The sequence below is a fragment of the Micromonas pusilla genome (assembly GCF_000151265.4).
Source record: "Micromonas pusilla CCMP1545 genomic scaffold MICPUCscaffold_13, whole genome shotgun sequence".
NCBI classification, from domain to species: domain Eukaryota; kingdom Viridiplantae; phylum Chlorophyta; class Mamiellophyceae; order Mamiellales; family Mamiellaceae; genus Micromonas; species Micromonas pusilla.
In genome coordinates, this window is record NW_003315894.1 from 129,667 (window position 1) to 148,599 (window position 18,933).

Genomic DNA, 18,933 nt, shown 5'->3' on the forward strand with positions numbered 1-18,933 from the left:
ACCGCTCGTACGCCGTCCTCCCCCCGCCGCCGCCCGGAAACGCGACGTACAACGCGAGTATCGACGCCGACATCACCTCCGCGTCCTCCGCCGACACGTCGAAGACGTCGTGCCACGGCGGGTACCGCGGCATCGGCATCCCGAGCGTCCTCGCGGCGAGGAACACGCACGCGACGGCGACCGCGTCCGCTCTGAACCGCACGCAGAGGTTCGTGCGAAGCGAGTCGTTGGCGAAGGCCCACGCGCGACGCATCAACTCTTTCGGCTGTTCCATCATGCGCGCGTAGTTTACCACGAACTTGTGCGGGTGCTCGACGTGGATGCAGAACCCGAACGCGCGGAGGACGTGCCTCTCGACGCGTATGACGTCCTGCTTGACGTCCTCGTACTTTTGCGAGAAGTACTCGAGGTGGTCGAGCGACGCGTCGTCGTCGGCGTTTTCGGCGGCGGCGTCGTCGCGGCGTCGGCGTCTCTGTTTCATTCGATGAAACACGTTCACGACGTCTCGCAGCTTCCGGTTGTTCTCCTCCAGCTTGCACGCGAGGAACACCGTCGCCATGGCGACGCGCTCGACGTCGAACACCGCGAGCGACTTCTTCGTGTAGAACCGGTGCAGGAGCACCTGAGCGGTGCATCCCACGGACTGCGTCGTCTTGAGGAGGATCGACGCGCGGAGGACGAGCTCGCATCCGTGCGCGCGCTGCGCGAACTCGACGTCCTCGGAGACGCCATCCGCGCGCGACGGCGTGTTTTTCAGCGCGTCGTCGTCGACGTAGAAGTTATCGTTCGCGATCGTGAGCATCGCGCGCGCCTCGACGCCCCGCCGCCGCGCGAGCGACACTGAATGATGGATGTTGAGATTCGCGGAGACGAGTGGAAGAATTTCTTCGTCGAAATTCATTAGCGCGTGGCGCGTGTCATCACCGGTTGCCCACATCCAGCCTGGCTCCCGGCGACGATGCTGACGCAGGCAGAGTCAGAGATAGAGGGTATCGGTCGTCACTTGTTCGCGTCCGCCGCACGGTGTCGACGACGTCAACGATGCAGGCGCTCTCCGCGAGGGTCGCCATCGCGCCCGCTTCGGCGAGGCTCTCCACGCGCACGCGCGCTCGTAAGGCGCGTCCCGTTCGTTCCCTCGCGCGCGCTCGATCGGTCGATCGAGAAAAAAAACACGCACGCGATACCCCTCGCGACGCGTCGGGAGACGACAGATGATAGATTTCGTTCCCTTCCTTCCTCGCGCCCTCCTGACGCCTCCCCCACCCCACCCCCCGCCGCGACGTCCACCGTCCTCTCCCGCGACACCGCGACAGGCGACGCGCGCGGTCACGACGACCGCGGGCATCCCGATCCACATCGAGTACTGCGAGAAGTGAAACTACCTCCCTCGGGTGAAGATGCTCATCTCTAAAGCGGACGAGGCTCACCCGGGGAAGTTCGACTGGACTTACAACGTCGACTCGGTGCTTCGCGCCACCGTGCCCAACGGCAAAGGTTGGGCGATCGAGAACCAGGCCGAGAAGCCGATCCCGGGCGGCGAGAACGCGCTGTGGAGGAAGGGCGCGTTCGAGGTGCTGCGCACGGACACGAACGAGCTCCTGTACTCGAAGATGGCGGAGGGGAGCCACCTCGTCGACGGCAAGGGCGGGCCGGAGGGCAAGCTCGGGTCGTTCATCAACGATGTCCTCGCGAACGCGTAAGTAACGCTATTTGATCGTGATCGTGGATCCGTGAAACACGGATGGAGGAGATGAAGGCGACCGGCGCGTCGCGTCGCGCTCGCGCGCGTCGTTTGCGGTATACCGCGAACGACGCGCGCGACGTGGGAACACGTGAAGGAGAGCGCGGTAAAGCCCGTTTTGCCACACGGGACGCGCGCTCTCTCGATGCCATTCCCGCGCAGCGACCGGCGACGCCGTCGCTTTCTCTCCGACAAAAACTTTGTTCATTTCTGTAACGTCATCATCACGCACGTTACTCTACTATACGCTCCGCTTTGTTGCGACGTTTGACGTTCCGTATCCCCCCGCCTCGCCTCGCCTCGCCTCACCGCTCCTCCGCGAACCCGTGCGCGTCGTCCGCGCGTCTCCTGTGCCCCGGATCGTCCAACGCGTTCCTCGCCAGCCCGATGTCCGTCATGATGCGATTCACCAGCGCCGCCATGCCGTCGAACTTCATCTCCGGCCGCAAGTACCCGACGACGACGACCTCCATGTCCTCGCCGTAAAAGTCGCGCCCGTAGTCCCTTAACGCGTGCGTCTCCACGGTGACGCCGTCGCCGTCAGCGAAGGTGGGCCTTCGAAGTTGAAAGGGACCCCCGGGGTGGAGTTGAAAGGCGTCAGGCGGAGGAGTTGAAAGGCGTCGAGGCGCGCGGCGGAGAGAATCACACGCCGGGAGAGAAAATAAAGTCCTCAAGGAACGGCGTTCACGACGCGGACGCGGTCGTATGGGGACCAGTGTGGAAATGAACCCGGGACCCACCTCGAGCCGACGTTGACGACGCACTTCGTCCACGCCGCGTGTTTCTCGTCCGCGGGCAACCTCGCGTACCCGAAATACACGCCCTTGCGCATGCTCCCGAGCTCTTCCTCGAGGACGTCCGGGTCCAAGTTCGCGGTCGGGACGCCCATCTTTTTGCTGCCTCGGCCGAACCCGTACACGACGGGCGCGCGAAGTTCAATCGCGCGACGCAACGCGAACGCCGGCGGAATCTCGAATACGTGAAGGGTCCCTCCGGTCGGGTCTTCCACGCTCGCGGCGGCGGTCGCGCCGCGCTCGCTCGCGACGCCGAAGAAATCGAGCCCGCGCATCTGCTTCCCGTACGCCGCGGAGATCGCGGAGGTGAGGGGTAAGTCGCCGACGAGCGAGGACAGGTTCACCCTGGGATCGGCGTCGGCGGCGTCGTTGACGATCTCGTCGCCGTCTTCGTCGTACTCCGGACGCGTGCGCGACGACACGACGACGCGCGTCCCCGGGCGCCCCAGAAGCGTCGCGCGCCGGATCGCGTCCGCGGGGTCGCGACTCCGCGCGAGCGTGTCGTTGAAGACGATCACGTCGAACGGGCCTTGATACGGCGGCACGCCGGCGACCTCGGCGAGAAGAAACCGCACCCCCGGCGCGTTGCCAGACGCGCCCAACTCGTCGAACGCCTCCGCGGCGCGGTCGAGCATCGCGCGCGAGACGTCGATCACGAGGACGTGCGTCGCGCCGTTCTCTAACAGCGCGCTCGCGAGCTTCCCCGTCTCCGCGCCGACGACGAGGCATCGCGTGTGGAGCGGCGCGTCGGAGGCGGCGTCGGAGGCGTCGGAGTCGCCGCGATCCTTGAGCGCCTCGCGCGCGACGAACGCGGCGCGATCGATCTCGAGCGGGAGCGTGCACTCGACGCACCCCGCGACGAGGTCGTCCCTCCGCGCGGCCTCCTCCGCGTCGATCGCGGCGGCGGCGGTCGTGGACGCGACGCGGCGCGACGCGAGCGGCGGCGGCGTCGCGCGTCGACGCGACGACGACGAGAAGAGTCTCGGAAGCGACGACGGCGACGACCGGAGGCGCGCGGTGGCGGCGGCGACGCGGCGCGAGGAGGAGGAGGACGATGACGCGAGGGACAGCGCGCGCGAGGCGGCCGCCGCGGCGAGCGGCGCGACCCTCGCGACGGCGGTCGCGACGGTCATCCTCTCGCCCGCGCGCGTCAAAGTGAGGAGGGAGAGGGCGAGGGCGAGCTGAATGACGACATCATGCGAACGTCGAAAACTGTCCAGCGCAGTCCAGATCTTCCTCGCTCGCGTCGCGACGTCACTCGCGAGCGCGCGCCTCGATGTCGACGCCCGCTCGCGCCTCGCTCGCTCGCCGCGCGCTGACCGCGCTCGCGACCGCGTCGCGCGCGCCGTCCACCTCGCGCGTCGCCGTCGCCGCCGCGCCCATAACCTTCCGCGACGCGCCGCGCCCTCGATCATCGACGTGTTCGACGTCGACGTCGACGACGCGAACCTTCGCGTCGTCGTCGTCGTCGTCGTCGTCCCAGCGCGACGCGAGCGGCGAGGGGTTCAACCCGGACGACCTCCTCGCGCCGCTCAGGGCGAAGGTCGAGCGGCAGGTCGCCGGGCTCACCGAGGAGACGCCCGCGCGCGCGGCGATGCGACGAGACGAGGAGAGACGACGCGGCCAAGGTGCGTTCTGATTGATTCACACTGGTCCCCATACGACCGCGTTCGCGCGGTGAACGCCGATCCTTAAGGACTTTACTTCCCGGCGTTCGTCTCTCTCCGCCCAGGGTCCCTCGCTCACAATCCCGACACACCTCGACGCCTTTCAACTCCGCTTCTGACGCCTTTCAACTCCACGACCCGACCCCAAGGTGGCCACCATCCAAACCGCGGGGACGGCGGGTCGGACGACGACGCGACGGCGACGGCGACGGCGACCGCGGGGGGGATGAAGGACGGCGTGGAGGAGGTGAACGGGCCGCGGGGGTTAGAGCCGACGCGGTTCGGGGACTGGGAGCGCGGCGGGCGATGCAGCGACTTTTAACTACTGTAACACGCGGGGCGCGTCTCGTCTTCGTTTTCATCCGTCGCGGCCGGCGCGCGCGTCGTCTCGTTCGCGCGCGGTCGCGCTCTTCCTCTCAGACGCTCTGTTCGTTTTGTTTTCACGCTCGCACGTCGCGCTCGCTCGCGCGCTCGCGTCGGTTCAACGTACGGTCTGCTTCGTTCGCTCACGCCGCCGCGAGCTCGGCCTCGAGTTTGGTCACAGCGCCTTGCACGAAGGTGTCGCCGAGCTCCACCGCGACGCGCCACCACTTCAGCGCCTCCGTTTTGTTCACCGCCACGCCGCACGCGCCGTGGTAGTAGATGATCCCGAGCTCATACGCGGCATCTTTGCAGCCCAACTCGGCCGCTTTGAGGTACAGCTCGCGCGTCTTCGTTTCACTTTCCTCCACTCCATGGCCGGTGTCGTAGCACATCGCGAGGTAGGTGGTCGCGCTGGCGTGCCCGCACCCGGACGCTCTTTCCCACCACTCGACCGCCTTCGTGTAGTCTTCCTTCACGCCGTACCCATAGTGGTAACAGTATCCGATCCAGCACATGGCGTCGGCGTCTCCAGTCGCCCTGTGCCACCAGTAGACCGCACGCTTCCAATGGAAGGCGTTGAAAATCCCTCGACCGAGCTCGAACAACGCCCTCGGAGAGCCCCCGGGCAACGACGCGTCAGACTTCTCCGCGTCCCTCCACACCTTGCTCACCGCGGCGAGGCGGACGCGATCCGTCGGGTCGTCCCCGAGGTGCGAGAACACGACGGCGGCGACGTTCCCAGGGATCGCGTCGAAACCGGTGCTCGAGCGCGTCCGCATGGCTCGGATCTGGGCGGGGGGCGGCGGCGGGCGCGCGCGAAAGACTTGAAGCTTTTTCCTCGTCAGCGTCAGGTTCTGTTCCAGTTCGTACTCGAGCAGCACGGGTAGGGGGAGCACGGGGATAGGGACTGGGGTCAACAGAAAAAATTGATAGGCCGCCGTGAAAGCGCGAAACAAATTGAAAGAATAACTTTCATCGGCGCGGAATTTTTTAAAGGGCGTCTTCGAATTTTAGCTGACTTGGCATCCGACAACAATTGGTCGAATTATCGCTATCGCCACTTCGTCGCGCGCGGCAGACGCCACCGCGGTGGATGGCAAAGTCGAAGAAGAAGAAAAAGGAGGCGTCTTCATCGTCGTCGTCGTCCTCCTCCTCCTCCTCCTCCTCCTCCTCGTCGAGCAGCAGCAGCAGCAGCAGCAGCAGCAGCAGCAGCAGCAGCGCGAGGGCCGCGCGGGAAAAAAGGAAGGCGAAGAAGCGCGCAGAGAAGGAGAAGGAGAAAGCGCGCGCCCTCGCGTCGGGACCGTCGGGACCGTCGACCGCGCCGCGCCCGCCGCCGAACTTCGCGGCGCTCACGGACGAGCAGCTCGCGGCGAGGAAGCGGCAGCTGCGCGAGATGATGTCCCAGGGAAGCGGCGGCGGGCGGGCGGATAACGAGCGCGGGAGGACGACGACGACGATTAATCCTCCGCGCGGCGAGGGGGAATCCGCGAAGCCCGCTCCGAAGCCGACGAAGCCGGCGCCCGTCGCCGAGGAGCTCAAGAGCTTCGAGCAGATCATGGCGGAGAAACGAGCGAAGCGCGAGGCGGACGCCGCCGCGGGCAGCGGCGGCGGCGGCGGCGGCGGCGCGGAAGGGAAGGTGGTCAAGATGCCGGACAAGATGGAGGAACTCAGGCGCGTCCTGGTTCACACTGGTTCCCATACGACCGCGTTCGCGTGGTGAACGCCGTTCCTTAAGGACTTTTGCCGTCCTCTCTCTCCGCCCGCCCCTCACTTTCAATCCCCGACCCATGCGACGCCTCACGACTCCACTGCTGACGCACCCCTGAACTCCACCCCGACGTCGTCGCGTCGCTTCGCGCGGACCCCCCCTCGACCCGCAGAGCGCAGCTCGAGGCGCGGCGCGCGAAACAGATCGCTCGCGCCGAAGCCGCGCGCGTCGAAGCCGCCGCGCGCGCCGCCGCCGCCGCGGAGATCGCCGCGGCCGCGCCGCCGACGATCGCCGCGGTGAACATCGCGGCGAGAGAGGCCGCGGACGCGGTGAAGGAGGAGCAGGAGGCGGCGCGGCGGGACCGCGAGGCGGCGTCGCCGAGGGCGAAGAAGAAAGACGCCGCCGGGGGGGAGGAAATAAAGGACGCGGACGAGGAGAAGAAGAAGCCGCCGCCCCCGAAGAACGAGACGACGGTGTTGGACGCGAACGCGCGGTTCCTCGCGGCCGCGGCCGCGCGCGCGGCGGCGATCAAAGAAGCCGGCGGCGACCCCTCGTCGCTCCTCGCGCCGCTGAAAGAGAAGACGCCGCCGATCGACGCTCCTCCGGGCGCGGGCGCGGCGGCGGCGGCGGCGGCGAACGCGAAGCCGTCGCCGCCGGTGAAGTCGTTCGAAGAGATCATCGCGGAGAAGAAGGCGCGCGAGGCGGCGGCGGGGCCGGAGACGGGCGACGAGAAGCTCACGACGAAGACGATGACGGTGCGGACGGAGAGCTCGGACGCGTTGGAGATCAAGTACAAGGTGCACGTGCCGGAGGAGAGGAGGAGGCAGCTGGAGGAGCGGAAGCGGAAGCAGGACGAGGAGCGACGACGGCGCGCGGAGGAGGAGGAGGAGAAGGCGCCGGCGGCGGCTGAAGCCCCCGCGGCGGCGGCTGAAACCCCCGCGGCGGCGGCTGAAGCCCCCGCGGCGGCGGCTGAAGCCCCCGAGGCGGCGGCTGAAGCCCCCGCGGCGCCGGCGCCCGCGGAGAAGGCACCGTCGCCGGAGCCGGAGAAGGAAGAACCAAAACCGAAGGAGCAGACGCCGCCGCCGGAGAAGGAGATGGAACAACCAGAGCCAGTGCCAGAGCCGCCGAAGGAGCAGACGCCGCCGCCGGCGTCGCCGCGCGGGGAGAAGCGCGACGCGCCCGAGGACGCGAACGCAAACGCGGACGCGAACGTGGACGCGGACGCGGATCCGTTCGCCGCGATCGCCGTCGCCGCGTCGCCGGCGCGGCCGTCGAAGAAATCCAAACCCGACGAATCCGCCGCGGCGCCCGAGGCGGAGCCCGCGATCGACGTCTCGAAGCTGAAAGTCGCGGAGTTGAGAGCGGAGCTCGAGAAGCGCGGCGAGCCCACGAACGGGCTCAAGGCGGTGCTCGCTAAGCGTCTCACGAAAGTCTTGGCGGGGAAGAAATAATACCTTCGCGTGTAAAGATACAGCGGGGAACGCGTCGTGTGTGTACTGTACGTAATAACAAGACCACGCCTACCGTATGTGAGGTCCAGTCCGCGCGCGACTCGTACGGAAGTACGGAAGTACTTCCGGTAGTCTTGTCGTGGCCCCGCCCGCGAGCTCTCTCGCCGTGACATTTCAAGGGGGCACCGCACGACGCGCGCGCGGGAGCGACGTATTCGTGATGCACAGGTCAGAGTTTCTACATCGTGTGCGCGCGTTTGTTCGTTCACGCCGCCGTCTCCGCCGCGAGCTCGGCCTCGAGTTCTTCCAGCTTCTGTTGCGCGTAGGTGCTGCCGAGCTCCACCGCGACGCGGTACCACTTCAACGCCTCCGTTTTGTTCACCGCCACGCCGCACCAGCCGCAGTGGTAGATGATCCCGAGCTCATACGCGGCCCCTTTTTCACCCAACTCGACCGATTTGAGGTACAGCTCGATCGCCTTCGTTTCATTTTTCTCCACGCCGCAGCCGTTCTCGTGGCACCACGCGAGGCGGTAGGTCGCGTATGCAAAACCACACCCGGACGCTCTTTCCCACCACTCGACCGCCTTCGTCTTGTCTTCCTTCACGCCGAACCCACAGCTGTAACAGACTCCGATCCAGTACATGGCGACGGCGTCTCCAGTCGCCCTGCGCCACCAGTAGATCGCACGCTTGTACTCATACGCGGCGTAAAGCCCTTCGCCGAGCTCGAACAAAGCACTGGGAGAGCCCCCAGGCAACGACGCGTCAGACTTCTCCGCGTCCCTCCACACCTTGCTCACAGCGGCGAGGCGGACGCGGTCTCGCGGATCGTCCCCGAGGTGCGAGAACACGACGGCGGCGACGTTCTCGGGGATCGCGTCGAAACCGGTGCTCGAGCGCGTTTGCATGGCTCGGATCTGGGCGGGGGGCGGCGGCGGGCGCGCGCGGAAGTGAAAGGTGACGTTCGAATTTTTTCCTTCTCTCTCCGCTGTTTTTTTCACGACCAGACGTTCGTTGTTCGCGTGGCGAGAGAGAGCGCGCGCGCGCGCGAGCGCGTCGCCACCCCCACCATGCGCGTCCTCCTCGTCCTCGCTCTGCTCCTCGGGCCGATCGGCGTCGCGACGGCGTCGTCGTCGTCCTCGCGCCCGACGCCGCCGCCGCGCGAGCGCGGGGGTCCCGCGCGAGAGTGGCGACGCGCGGTCGAGCGCATGCGAGCGCTGGACTATCACGCCCTGCGCGAGCGCTTCGGCGGCGGCGTCGTCGAGGCTGGCGCGGACGGCGACCGGCACGGCGCGCCGTGCGCGTTCCGCGACGCCGCGACGCGCGCGTCGTTCGACCTCTCGCCGCTGAAGCTGCCGTACGGGAGCTCGTACATGTTCCACGACGTCCAGGGCGCGGAGGACTCCGTGCACGCGCGCGCGAGGGAGCGCGAGCGCGGGAGGCTGCCGCGCGAGGACGAGAGCGACGCGGAGGAGAAACGAGACGAAGGCGACGACGACGACGACGACGACGACGCCGACGCGGAGGCGAAGGACGAGTACGACTACTGGATCAACGTCTGCCAGGCGGTATCGTCGCCGCCGCGGGAGTGCGCGGGGAAGCCCGGCGCGCCGGCGTATCAGGTCGTCGTCCATCCCGGCGACGGCGACGGCGACGGCGGCGGCGACGACGACGGCGACGACGACGGCGGCGGCGGCGGGACGAGAGCGAAGAGAGACAAAAGAAACAGACGAAGACGCGGCCGCCGCCGCCGCGGCGACACCCTCCTCCACGACGTCGTCGACGAAGATTTCGGCCGCAAACCGAAGACGAAAAAGCACAAGAAGAAGCCGGCGGAGTGCCACGCGCTCGGGTCCCTGCGGAACGTCACGTTCGCGCTGATCGACGCGTCGTCGCCGGAGACGGGAGTGAGGTGCGTTCTATCTTACACTGGTCCCCATACGACCGCGTTGGCGCGGTGAACGCCGATCCTTAAGGACTTTTCCCGGCGCATCTCTCCGCCCACCCCCCGCTTTCAACGCCCGCCCTCGACGCCTTTCAACTCCACCTGACGCCTTTCAACTCCACCCCGCCATCGCTTTGTATGGAACGACCCTGAGCGTCCGATACGGCGGCGGCGACGACTGCCTGCGAAGGGTCGAGTCCCCTCCGCCCGTCGGTTCCGACCCCGGCGGCGATCCCATCGTGACGTGGGTCCCGACGCCGCGCACGCTCACGATGCGCATGCTCTGCGACGAGCGCGACGCCGGCGTGCGCGACCCCGCGAGCTTGATGTCGCTGATGCGCCGCGTGCACGTGCGAGAGGACCGCATGTGCGAATATTTGTTGGAGTGGCGGACGCGACACGCGTGTCCGACGTACGACACGTGTACGAGCGCATGGTCCGACAGTTTGTACGACAGTATCGTCGTCGGCGGCCTCCTCCTCCTCCTCCTCCTCTTCCTCGGCGGCGGGTGCGTGAACTGGTGGCGCGTGCGCGTGGCGCTGACGCGCGCGCTCGCCGGGGAGGCCACCGTCGGCGACGCGTTTCGCGCGGCGGCGCCGGACCGCAGACTGTTCGCCCGTAGGGTTCGCGCGCGCGCTCGCGACGCCGCGGCGCTGTGGAGGTGGGCGCGAGGGCGCGGACGGCCTCGGGGCGCGTTCGGGGGCGCGGCGCGCGGAGCGCGCGCGGCGTGGACGCGGGAGAACGGCGCGAGGTACGGGCGCGGGAAGCAGGAGGTGTGACCCTTTGAACGAACGAGCGCGCGTTTGGTTTCAGAGCTGAACGAATCGGTCAACGCGCGCGGTGATGATGACCTGGCCAAAACTTTTCAGACTAAATGCCACGCGCTACCCGTCGCGCCGTGATTTTGGGGTGCCGAGGAAATATCCGCGCGTCAGGTTACGGGTCCGCGTAGTACGTACGTTTCTCGCGTGACTAACTGCGCCGTGCGATGTTAACAATTTTTGGAACGCACGCCTGGGTCGGTTATTCGCCTCGTCAGCGCACTCTTCGGCCGTCTCGTCTCGCGCGCGTCCCGGTCGCGCACACCCGCGCGCGCTTCCGCGAGCGCACGCGACGCGAGAATTGTCTCTCGTGAGGTGCGCGCGAACCCCCGACGTTTTTTTTTCGCGCCGTCGCGATCGCGCGACGCCCGCGCGGTCGTTTTCCCGGATCAATTGCGGCGTGATGATTATATTCCCGTGTCCGCGTCCCCACTGGCGTCCGGGGGGAGGAAGTCGCCGTGCGAAATCGATTAGGGTCGCGGGATCGGTCCCCGCGGAGGCGCGATTCGCGCGTCTCCGGCGGCGTCGACCGCGGGGAGACCTCGACGCGTGCCCCCGGGCGTCGTCGCGCGCGTTTTCGCCGTCGCGCGCGTCTCGACGGCGTCGGAACCCGGCGACGTCCGCGTCGCGGCGTGGACGCGTTTATTTTTTTGTGCCAAGTGGTGGCTCGGCTCTTCCGTTAGACGACGACGATTGATTACGTGCTGACTGACCACCGTCCGTCCCTCCCTCTCGCCGTCCTCGTCCTCCGTCTCGCAGCGCACTCGTTCGCTCGGAACGAGTGTGACGCGCGGAATCGCCGCGCATCTCGTCCTGGTCACAGGACCAGCGCACACGGAGGACAGAGGCGGCCGCCTGTCCCTCCCGAGAATAAAATAATTCATCCGTCGTCGGCGATCGACCGATCTCTCCCGTTGAAAGAAAGGCGTCACTCTCGGAGCGCGCCAGTGAAGACTACCACTACGACGACGACGACCACCACCACCACTGCGCGATGCCCGCCGTCGCGATGACGACGACGACGTCGTCGTTAACCCCCTCGACGAGGGCGTTTCGATCGGTCGGAAGAAACCGCCGCGTCGTCGTCATCCACGCCGCGGCGTCGGGGTCGAAGAACGATCCTCCGAGATCCTCCGAGAAGCGCGCGGGCGCGGGCTCCGGCTCCTCCTCGCCCGCGATCGACCGCCGCCGCCGCGTCCGCCACTCCATGCGCGTCACGCGCCTCCGCGACCTCATCGAGATCTCCCCCGACTTGTGGGCCCCCGCGGAGGAGGTGGAGGTGGCGGAGGACGCGGCGCTCGGCGACGGCTTGGCGCAAGCCGTCGTCTTCAAAGAGATGCTCCTCGCGTCGATGCACTTCCGTCTGTACTCGCAGCGCGACCTCGGCAACGGGAGGTACGCGGTTCGATTCCTGATGGGATCGCCGCGGATGGAAGGCCTGGACGACGTCCAGCGCGTCACGTCCGCCGTCTGCGACACGTGCGGTCCGCTGTGCGACGAGGGCCTCATGTCGCTCGTCCCGGACTCGGAGTGCGGCATGTCCGTCGCGGAGATTCAGGTGCGTTCTATACACTGGTCCCCATACGACCGCGTCGGCGGGGTGAACGCCGTTCCTTAAGGACTTTCGCCGTCGTCTCTCTCCGCCCACACCTCGCTTTCAACTCCCGCCCTCGACGCCTCACAACTCTGCTTCTGACGCCTTTCAACTCCACCCCGACGTTCGCTCGTATGGAACGACCCTCAGTTCCCGCTGCCGTTCCTCGAGACCCCGGACGAGGACGCGGTGCTCTCGCGCGCGGCCACGCCCGCGGAGCTGCGCGTCGAGCGCCTCGACGCCGTCGTCCGCGGGCTCGAGTCGCAGATAATCGACGAGTCCGTGGTGTGCCTCATGGAGAAGGGCTCCGACGATCGCTCGACGTTTTTCGGCAAGGCGCGCCTCAACAAATATTTCACGGGCATGCACGCGCGGGAGGCGGACTTGCTTCACCGCGGCACGTGCACGTCGTCGTCGCCCACGCCCGGCGCGCTCGAGGCGTCGCGCGAGATGCTGACGCGGATGTGGGACGGCGAGGAGCACGCGGACGTGGAGCTCGTGGACGAGGTGCGCGCGCGCGTCGAGAAGCTCTTCTGCGGCGGCGCGGGTCGGATGATTCTGCATCCGTCCGGCACAGACGCGGAGACGATGCCGCTGCTGCAGGCGGTGCTCGAGTCTCGCGCGCTCGCGCGCGAGAGCTCGGATGAAACGTCTCGTCCGGAGGCGTTTCGGGGCGAGCACGCGACGCGCGGGAACGTCGTCTCGCTCGTCGCGTGCGCCGGCGAAGTCGGCTCGGGCACGACGGAGGCGTCCATGGGCCGGTTCTTCTCGCGGTCGTGCCCGCTCGGCGGCAACCGCGTGGAGATGGGCCAGGAGCTCCCCGCGCTGCACGACCTCGCGGAGATGCGCGCGGTGGAGCTCGTCGCGCGCGGCGCGGACGACCCCACGGGCGCCGCGCGCGACGACTACGACGCGTTCGTGATTGACGAAGCCCGGAAAGCGCTCGCGGCGGATCCGTGCGCGGTTGTGGTCCTGCACACCGTCGCCGGTTCCAAGACGGGCCTGCGGCTCCCCTCGCCGGACGTCGCGTCGCTCCTGCGCGCGGAGTACGGCGACCGCGTCGTGTCCGTGCTGGACGCGTGCCAGATGCGGCACAACCCGACGCTCGTCCCGCGTTGGTTGGCTGATCCCGTCGCGGGCGGTCCGGTGTTGATGACGTCGTCGAAGTTCTTCGGCGGGCCGTCGTTCGGCTCCGGCGTCTTCTTCCCGCACGCGTCCATCGAGCGCATGAACGAGCTGCTCGAGGCTGAGCCGCCCGCGACGGTCGCCGCGATGGCGGAGGCGTGCGCGAGCTACCTCACGCACCACGACATCGGCGACGTGCTTCCGAAGCTGCACGACGCGATGCCCCCCGGGTTTTGCAACGTCGGCGTGTTGCTTCGGTGGGCCGCGGGGCTGCACGAGATGGAGACGCTCGAGGCGGCGACCGCGATGCACGGCGGGATGGAGAACACCGAGGCGACGGTGCGGTCGTGGGTCACCGCGACGCGCTCGCTCGCGACGGAGTTTGAGCCGCACCTCGAGTACGTGCCCGCGGTGGATTACGGCGGCGACTGGCAGCTCGGCGGCGTGAACACGATCGTGTCGGTTCGCATTCGTAACAGCGGCGGCGGTTCGGATTCCGGCTCCGAGTACATGTCCACCGCGAAGCTGAAGAAAGTGTACGCGCTCATGACCGCGGACATCTCCGAGTTTCTCGCGCCGGAGAGCACGATGGCGGAGCGGAGAGTCGCGTCGCAGCGGTGCCTCACGGGCCAGCCCGTGGACATTCCCGGCGGAAGCGTGTTGCGCACCGTCCTCGGCGCGGCGCAGCTGAAAGACCTCGTGACGGGGAAGCAAGACCTCCCCACGATGCTCGAGGACGACCGCGTGTTGTTCGCGAAGCTCGCGCTCATCGCGCGACAGTACGACCACCTCCTGAGCCACTCGCTTTAGGGAGGCGTCGGGGAGGATGAAAAATTTCTGTTTGACGTCGAGGAGACGAGGAGTAAGAAAAACCTTTGGATTTCGCACGCGGGGTCGCGAACGAACCGACGAGGATGACGTCCATTCCGCTGAGATACTCGCGACGGACATCTCGATGCACTCGCTCGTTCGCGGGCGACCGCACGCAATTGATGACGACCGCAATTGCTCACCCTGATTTTGTTTGATTAATACGCGCGCGCGCATGGTAGAGGACTGGAGTCGTCGCGGAGGCCTGCCACATAATACGATATTTGCTTCACGTTTTGTAATCATATCGCACCCGCAAAGTCGCGGGATACATACAGTACAGTACACGCACTCGCTAATCATCACGCGCGACTCGACGCGTTCTCTAAAAATCTAAAACCTACTAGAACGGCGCCGTCGATCGACTGGCCGCGGCGTCGCGCGCACGCGCGCTGACTGCGCGTCCAGAGCGGCGCGCAACGCCTCGGGTTCGGTCGCGAGCAGCGCGTCGATGACGACCGCGCGCGCCGCCGCGACGTCGCGCGCGGCGAAGAGCGTCGCGCCGATCCCCGACGGCGGCGGCGGCGGCGGCAGCGGCGGCGGCGGCGCGGGCGCGGGCGATTCCCCGCCCGCATGCCTCGCGTCGTCGTCCGCCGCCGCCGCCTCCATCCCGAGCGCGGACGCGGGGATCATCATCGCGCGCGCGCCGTGATCCTTCCTAGCGCGCGCGATGACCCCCGCCGCGCGCCACCAGTCCGCGGACGACGGCGCCGCGCCACGATGCACGAACGCTCGCGCGTGCGCGACCGGCTCTTCGCCGTCGGCCGCTTCGTCGTCGTCGTCGTCGTCGTCAGGGGGCGCGAGCAGCGAGTACACGCGCACCGTCACGACGCCCGGCGTGGACCCCGACCGCGTCGCGCGCGGCGGTCGACGACGCGCGCCGCCGCGCGCCGCGCGCGAGGTCGCCCACTCGAGCGCGCGTCTCAGCGCGTCCCGAAGCGAAGTTAAAACGCCCGCCCTGGGGGCGTTATCGTCGCCATCGCCGCCGCCGCCGCCGCCGCCTCTCGCGGCGACGTACGACACCCACCCTCCATCGTGAACGACGCCGTCTTCAGTCTCTTCTACCTCTCGCACTCCGCCGCCGCCGCCGTGACCTTCGAGCGCGGCGAGCGCTCCGGCGAGCGAACGCGCGGCGTCGAAACTCCGCGCGCCGCGTTTCATTTCGTCGCCGCCCGCGACGACGCGCACGCGTCGCCGCGCCACGCGCGCGACAACCTTCGCGTCGCCGAAGTCGCCCTCGCACGCGATCGTCAGCGGCGTCCACCCTCTCACGCTTCCGCCGCCGACGTCCGCGGTCGCGGGCAGCGTCCGGCCGTTGAACACGGGCGCGCGCGCGCGCGCGAAGAGACGTCGGTCGGTCGACGCCGCGGCGTCGACGACGCAGACGCACGGCCAGCCCTTCGCCTCCGCGGAGACGCCGCCGCCGGTCGCGGTCGCGATCGTCAGGTTCAAATCGAGCCCGTCGATCGCGACCGCGAGCCCCGCGGCGGCGTGCTTGACCGCCGCCGGCGTGACGACCGCGACCGCGGCGAGAGGGCGAGGCCCGGGTGCGATCGCCGACGCGTCCGGGAGCGGCGGCGGCGGCGTCGTCGTCGTCGAATCGCGCGTGGCGTCGTCGTCGTCGTCGTCGTCGTCCGCGGACCGGTCGAGGACGCCGACGCGCGCGCACAGCTCGAGCGTCCGCGCGCGGTACATCCGCATCGTGTGCTGAAGCAGCGACTGCCGCATTTTCGCGAGGCGGCCGTCGGCGTCGTCGTAAGCGGCGGGGTCGGACGACGTCCCGCCGCCGCTGCCGCCGTCGTCGCTGCCGTCGTCGCCGGAGACGCGCGCGTACCCGCCTTCCGACAGCCAGTGCGTCGGACCGAGGTGGACGTACTCCGGTCGCATCGCGCGTCCCGCGGCGCGAGCCGCGGCCGCGATCGCCGCCGCGCGTCCTCGCGGCGGCGGCGGCGGAGGAGGAGACGACGAAGACGCGTCGGCGCTCGTCGACGCGTCCTCTTCGAACGCCGCCGGCGCCGGCGGTCGCGTCCGCTGCCGCGTCAGCGGCACGAGCCTCGACAGCCTTCGCAGCGGGTTCGCGTCGTCGCCGCGCGCGCCGCCGCTACCGCCGCGCGGGGGCGACCGCGGCGCGTCCGGTCCGACCTCGAGCGCCGGGGGGGGCGACGCGCCCGCTGCCGCCGCCGCCGCCGCCGCCGCCGCCGCCGTTCTCGTCGCGAATAACAGCCTCGGGACGGTATCCTCGGGCGCGCACACGTTCGTGAAGACGCGCGTCCACCCCCGCGCGCGCACGTACTCCGCGCACGCGCCGTTTCCGACCGGCGGCGACGCGAACGCGACGCACCGCAGCGTCGACCCCGGCGAGGGCGCGAAGCGCGGGTCGCGCGCGGCATCGAGATTTAGATCTTCGAGCAGCGCGATCGCTGAGGGTAATTGTCCATACAAAGCGACGTCGGGGTGGAGTTCAAAGGCGTCAGAAGCGGAGTTGAAAGGCGTCGAGGGCGGGTATTGAAACCGTGGGGTGGGCGGAGAGAGACGCCGGCAAAAGTCCTTAAGGATCGGCGTTCACCACGCCAACGCGGCCGTACGGGGACCAGTGTAAGGAATACGCGCCTGAGAGCGACGCCACCGCGCCGCCGAGGCTGTGCCCGCAGAGCACCAGCCGCTTCTTCTCCCTCCGCGCGGCGCGCCACAGCGCGCGCATCGCGTCGCGCGTCGCGATCGCGCGCGCGGCGAACCCGCGGTGCACGAGCGCGCGCTGGAGGTGCCTATGGGGACCAGTCTCACGCGCGCGGGTGCCAACTCCATCTCCAGGGCGGGTGCCAACTTTTCCGCCGTCCAGCGCGCGTCGCAGCGGCGTCTGGAGGTACGCCGCGTCCGCGAGGAGGTCCCGCGCGTCCGCCGTGCCCATGAACGCGACGTACACCGCGTGTTCGGAGTCCGCGACGAGGTACCGGTGCTTCGCGCGCTTGTCCACAGACGCGGACACGGCGCGGACGCGCGCGACGCCGCGCGGAAGATGCGACTGGATCTCGGCCGCCTTGCCGCGCACCTCGAGAGAGGGGCGCTTGTACGCGCACTCGCTGAGGACCATGGCCGCGAGGACGTCGCGGACGTGCGACGGCGAGCGCAGGGAGAGGTGCGTCGCGAGCGTCGACGCCGCGCGTTGCGCGGCTCGGTCGTGCCTCCACTCGTCGTCGTCGTCGTCGCGGCGCTCCTCGGACGGCGACGACGACGACGACGACGACGACGCGACGTCGCCTCTCGTGCTCCACGGGAAGAGGCGCGCGCGCGCGGTCGTCCGCGCTCGCGTCATCGCGGCCGCGACCTTCGCGTCGTGGCGTCGCGCGCGCGCGGGGGGGAGGGGAGCGCGGCGGCGACGGCGGGCTCGGAGGCCCGCCGCCGCGTGCACGACGCGAGAGGGTGTGAAGTGAAGGGGGGAGCTCGGCTCGGGCGCACGCTGCCAGTGGAAATATCCCACCGCTCGGTTTCAATATTTGATCGCGTCGCCTTTCAACTGACCGATATGGAATCGCCCTGAACCGGTGAAAGCCTCCTCCATGCCCTTCGAGTGAACGCGCGAGCGAGAGATCGTGCGCGGTTTCTTTCAGGGTTTACTGTACGTTGTACGTGTAATTCTGGGTTCATTTCTGTGTACGAAAAGTACGAAACACCCCCCGCGCCCCCCCTGAAAGGACGCGGCCCCTGGTGCGATCAACAATCACAACGCGCCGCGGCGCGCACCGTCCCCGCGGACGAGATCGCACGCGACCGCGCGCCGCCATGGGTCCGCCCGCCCTCCGTGCGACGCGCTCGCGCGTCGCCGCCGCGTTCTTTCTCCTCCTCGCGACGCTCGCGTCGCTCGCGACGGGCGCGGCCGCGACCTCGCACTACACATTCGACGACACGGGCGTCGATTACCTCCTCGTCGAGCTGAAAATGCTCTACTTGGAGAATGACGTCTGGCACGCGGCGATCATCACCCAGGAGGGGAACGTGGTGCAAAACAGCAACCTCGAGATCGTGAACACGAACACGAAAGTCACGAAGGTGCGCGCGCGCGGATCGAATCGCGTTCGGCAGCCTCTCGGCGAAGGACGATTACGAACGTGCACGATTAATTACGACAATTCTTCACCTCGAGATCTTTTTTTAATCGCCCAAATGTCTGTCGTCTCGCCTCGTCGTCGATCGTCACCTCCTGACCTCCGCCGACCGTCTTCATCCCGCGCGCGCAGGTATCGTGGTCGCTGAACGTCCCCACGGGGAAGACGTACTACATCGCGCTCAAGCCGGTTTCGGACACGAGCGGCTCCACGGCTTCGTCAATCTACAACGGGTGCGCCTCCACCTCCTTCGACTACTCCACGGTCAGCTACCGCGTCATGGACACGAGCGTCTCCGGGTTCTGGGACACGACGTACGCATCCATACCGGACTACCTCGCCCTCACGCTGGGCGGGCAGACGAGCTGCGCCGCGTCGTGCACGTGCTGGGGGACGTACCGATACGTCGCGTCCTTCACGCACACGCGCGCGGGCGTCGGTAGCGACTACAAAGCCATCGCGCAGGCGGCGACGTACTACGTCGGACCGGACGAGGCGACGATCGTGAACCCGTACATGATCATGGCGTCCCATCGCGTGTACGTGCACGAGACCGCGAGCACGATGCAGGTCATCCTGCGGAGGAGCAACGACGGGGACGTGACCGTTGAAAACGGCGTCTACGACCTGTACGACCCCCTCCCGGACGAGGATACGCAGGCGCGTTCTGTACACTGGTCCCCATACGACCGCGTCGGCGTGGTGAACGCCGATCCTTAAGGAATTTTCCCGGCGTTTCTCTCCTCCCA

The 18,933-nt window shown here is 68.2% G+C and overlaps 9 protein-coding genes across 9 annotated transcripts; 5 read left to right on the forward strand and 4 right to left on the reverse strand.

Moving 5' to 3' along the window:
* Positions 1-46: 46 nt before the first annotated feature.
* Positions 47-802, reverse strand: CYCD1 (uncharacterized protein; the record flags this gene model as incomplete). Its single annotated transcript, XM_003062930.1, has 1 exon — positions 47-802. A coding segment is annotated over one exon (756 nt), but the record flags the coding sequence as incomplete, so codon positions are not given.
* Positions 803-1,010: 208 nt separating this feature from the next.
* MICPUCDRAFT_66731 (uncharacterized protein) lies at positions 1,011-1,982 on the forward strand. Its single transcript, XM_003062718.1, has 2 exons — positions 1,011-1,116; positions 1,314-1,982. The coding sequence occupies exon 2, from the start codon at positions 1,398-1,400 to the stop codon at positions 1,698-1,700; it is 303 nt and encodes a 100-aa protein (XP_003062764.1). The 5' UTR covers positions 1,011-1,116; positions 1,314-1,397; the 3' UTR covers positions 1,701-1,982.
* A 91-nt stretch (positions 1,983-2,073) lies between these two features.
* Positions 2,074-2,672, reverse strand: MICPUCDRAFT_8520 (uncharacterized protein; the record flags this gene model as incomplete). Its single annotated transcript, XM_003062931.1, has 2 exons — positions 2,074-2,296; positions 2,482-2,672. Coding segments are annotated over 2 exons (414 nt in total), but the record flags the coding sequence as incomplete, so codon positions are not given.
* A 1,139-nt stretch (positions 2,673-3,811) lies between these two features.
* MICPUCDRAFT_52503 (uncharacterized protein) lies at positions 3,812-4,524 on the forward strand (the record flags this gene model as incomplete). The annotated part of the gene is made up of 2 exons (XM_003062719.1): positions 3,812-4,163; positions 4,232-4,524. The coding sequence occupies 2 exons, from the start codon at positions 3,812-3,814 to the stop codon at positions 4,522-4,524; spliced, it is 645 nt and encodes a 214-aa protein (XP_003062765.1).
* Positions 4,525-4,741: 217 nt separating this feature from the next.
* On the reverse strand, positions 4,742-8,385 carry MICPUCDRAFT_6517 (uncharacterized protein; the record flags this gene model as incomplete). The annotated part of the gene is made up of 2 exons (XM_003062932.1): positions 4,742-5,102; positions 8,174-8,385. Coding segments are annotated over 2 exons (573 nt in total), but the record flags the coding sequence as incomplete, so codon positions are not given.
* Positions 8,386-8,796: 411 nt separating this feature from the next.
* MICPUCDRAFT_42389 (uncharacterized protein) lies at positions 8,797-10,450 on the forward strand (the record flags this gene model as incomplete). The annotated part of the gene is made up of 2 exons (XM_003062720.1): positions 8,797-9,638; positions 9,826-10,450. The coding sequence occupies 2 exons, from the start codon at positions 8,797-8,799 to the stop codon at positions 10,448-10,450; spliced, it is 1,467 nt and encodes a 488-aa protein (XP_003062766.1).
* An 889-nt stretch (positions 10,451-11,339) lies between these two features.
* On the forward strand, positions 11,340-14,362 carry MICPUCDRAFT_52509 (uncharacterized protein). Its single transcript, XM_003062721.1, has 2 exons — positions 11,340-12,050; positions 12,237-14,362. Exons 1-2 carry the CDS (start codon positions 11,487-11,489, stop codon positions 14,019-14,021), a joined length of 2,349 nt encoding a protein of 782 aa, XP_003062767.1. The 5' UTR covers positions 11,340-11,486; the 3' UTR covers positions 14,022-14,362.
* A 52-nt stretch (positions 14,363-14,414) lies between these two features.
* Positions 14,415-17,394, reverse strand: MICPUCDRAFT_52510 (uncharacterized protein; the record flags this gene model as incomplete). The annotated part of the gene is made up of 2 exons (XM_003062933.1): positions 14,415-16,628; positions 16,708-17,394. The coding sequence occupies 2 exons, from the start codon at positions 17,392-17,394 to the stop codon at positions 14,415-14,417; spliced, it is 2,901 nt and encodes a 966-aa protein (XP_003062979.1).
* A 467-nt stretch (positions 17,395-17,861) lies between these two features.
* On the forward strand, positions 17,862-18,904 carry MICPUCDRAFT_52511 (uncharacterized protein; the record flags this gene model as incomplete). Its single annotated transcript, XM_003062722.1, has 2 exons — positions 17,862-18,128; positions 18,317-18,904. 2 exons carry the CDS (start codon positions 17,862-17,864, stop codon positions 18,902-18,904), a joined length of 855 nt encoding a protein of 284 aa, XP_003062768.1.
* Between the last annotated feature and the right edge of the window lie 29 nt (positions 18,905-18,933).

Excerpts from the sequence above, each read along its gene's own strand:
- MICPUCDRAFT_66731 (XM_003062718.1), top strand. The coding sequence starts at position 1,398 with ATGCTCATCTCTAAAGCGGACGAGGCTCACCCGGGGAAGTTCGACTGG.
- MICPUCDRAFT_52509 (XM_003062721.1), top strand. The coding sequence starts at position 11,487 with ATGCCCGCCGTCGCGATGACGACGACGACGTCGTCGTTAACCCCCTCG. Across the intron at positions 12,051-12,236 it reads TGTCCGTCGCGGAGATTCAG|TTCCCGCTGCCGTTCCTCGA; the intron begins GTGCGTTCTATA and ends AACGACCCTCAG.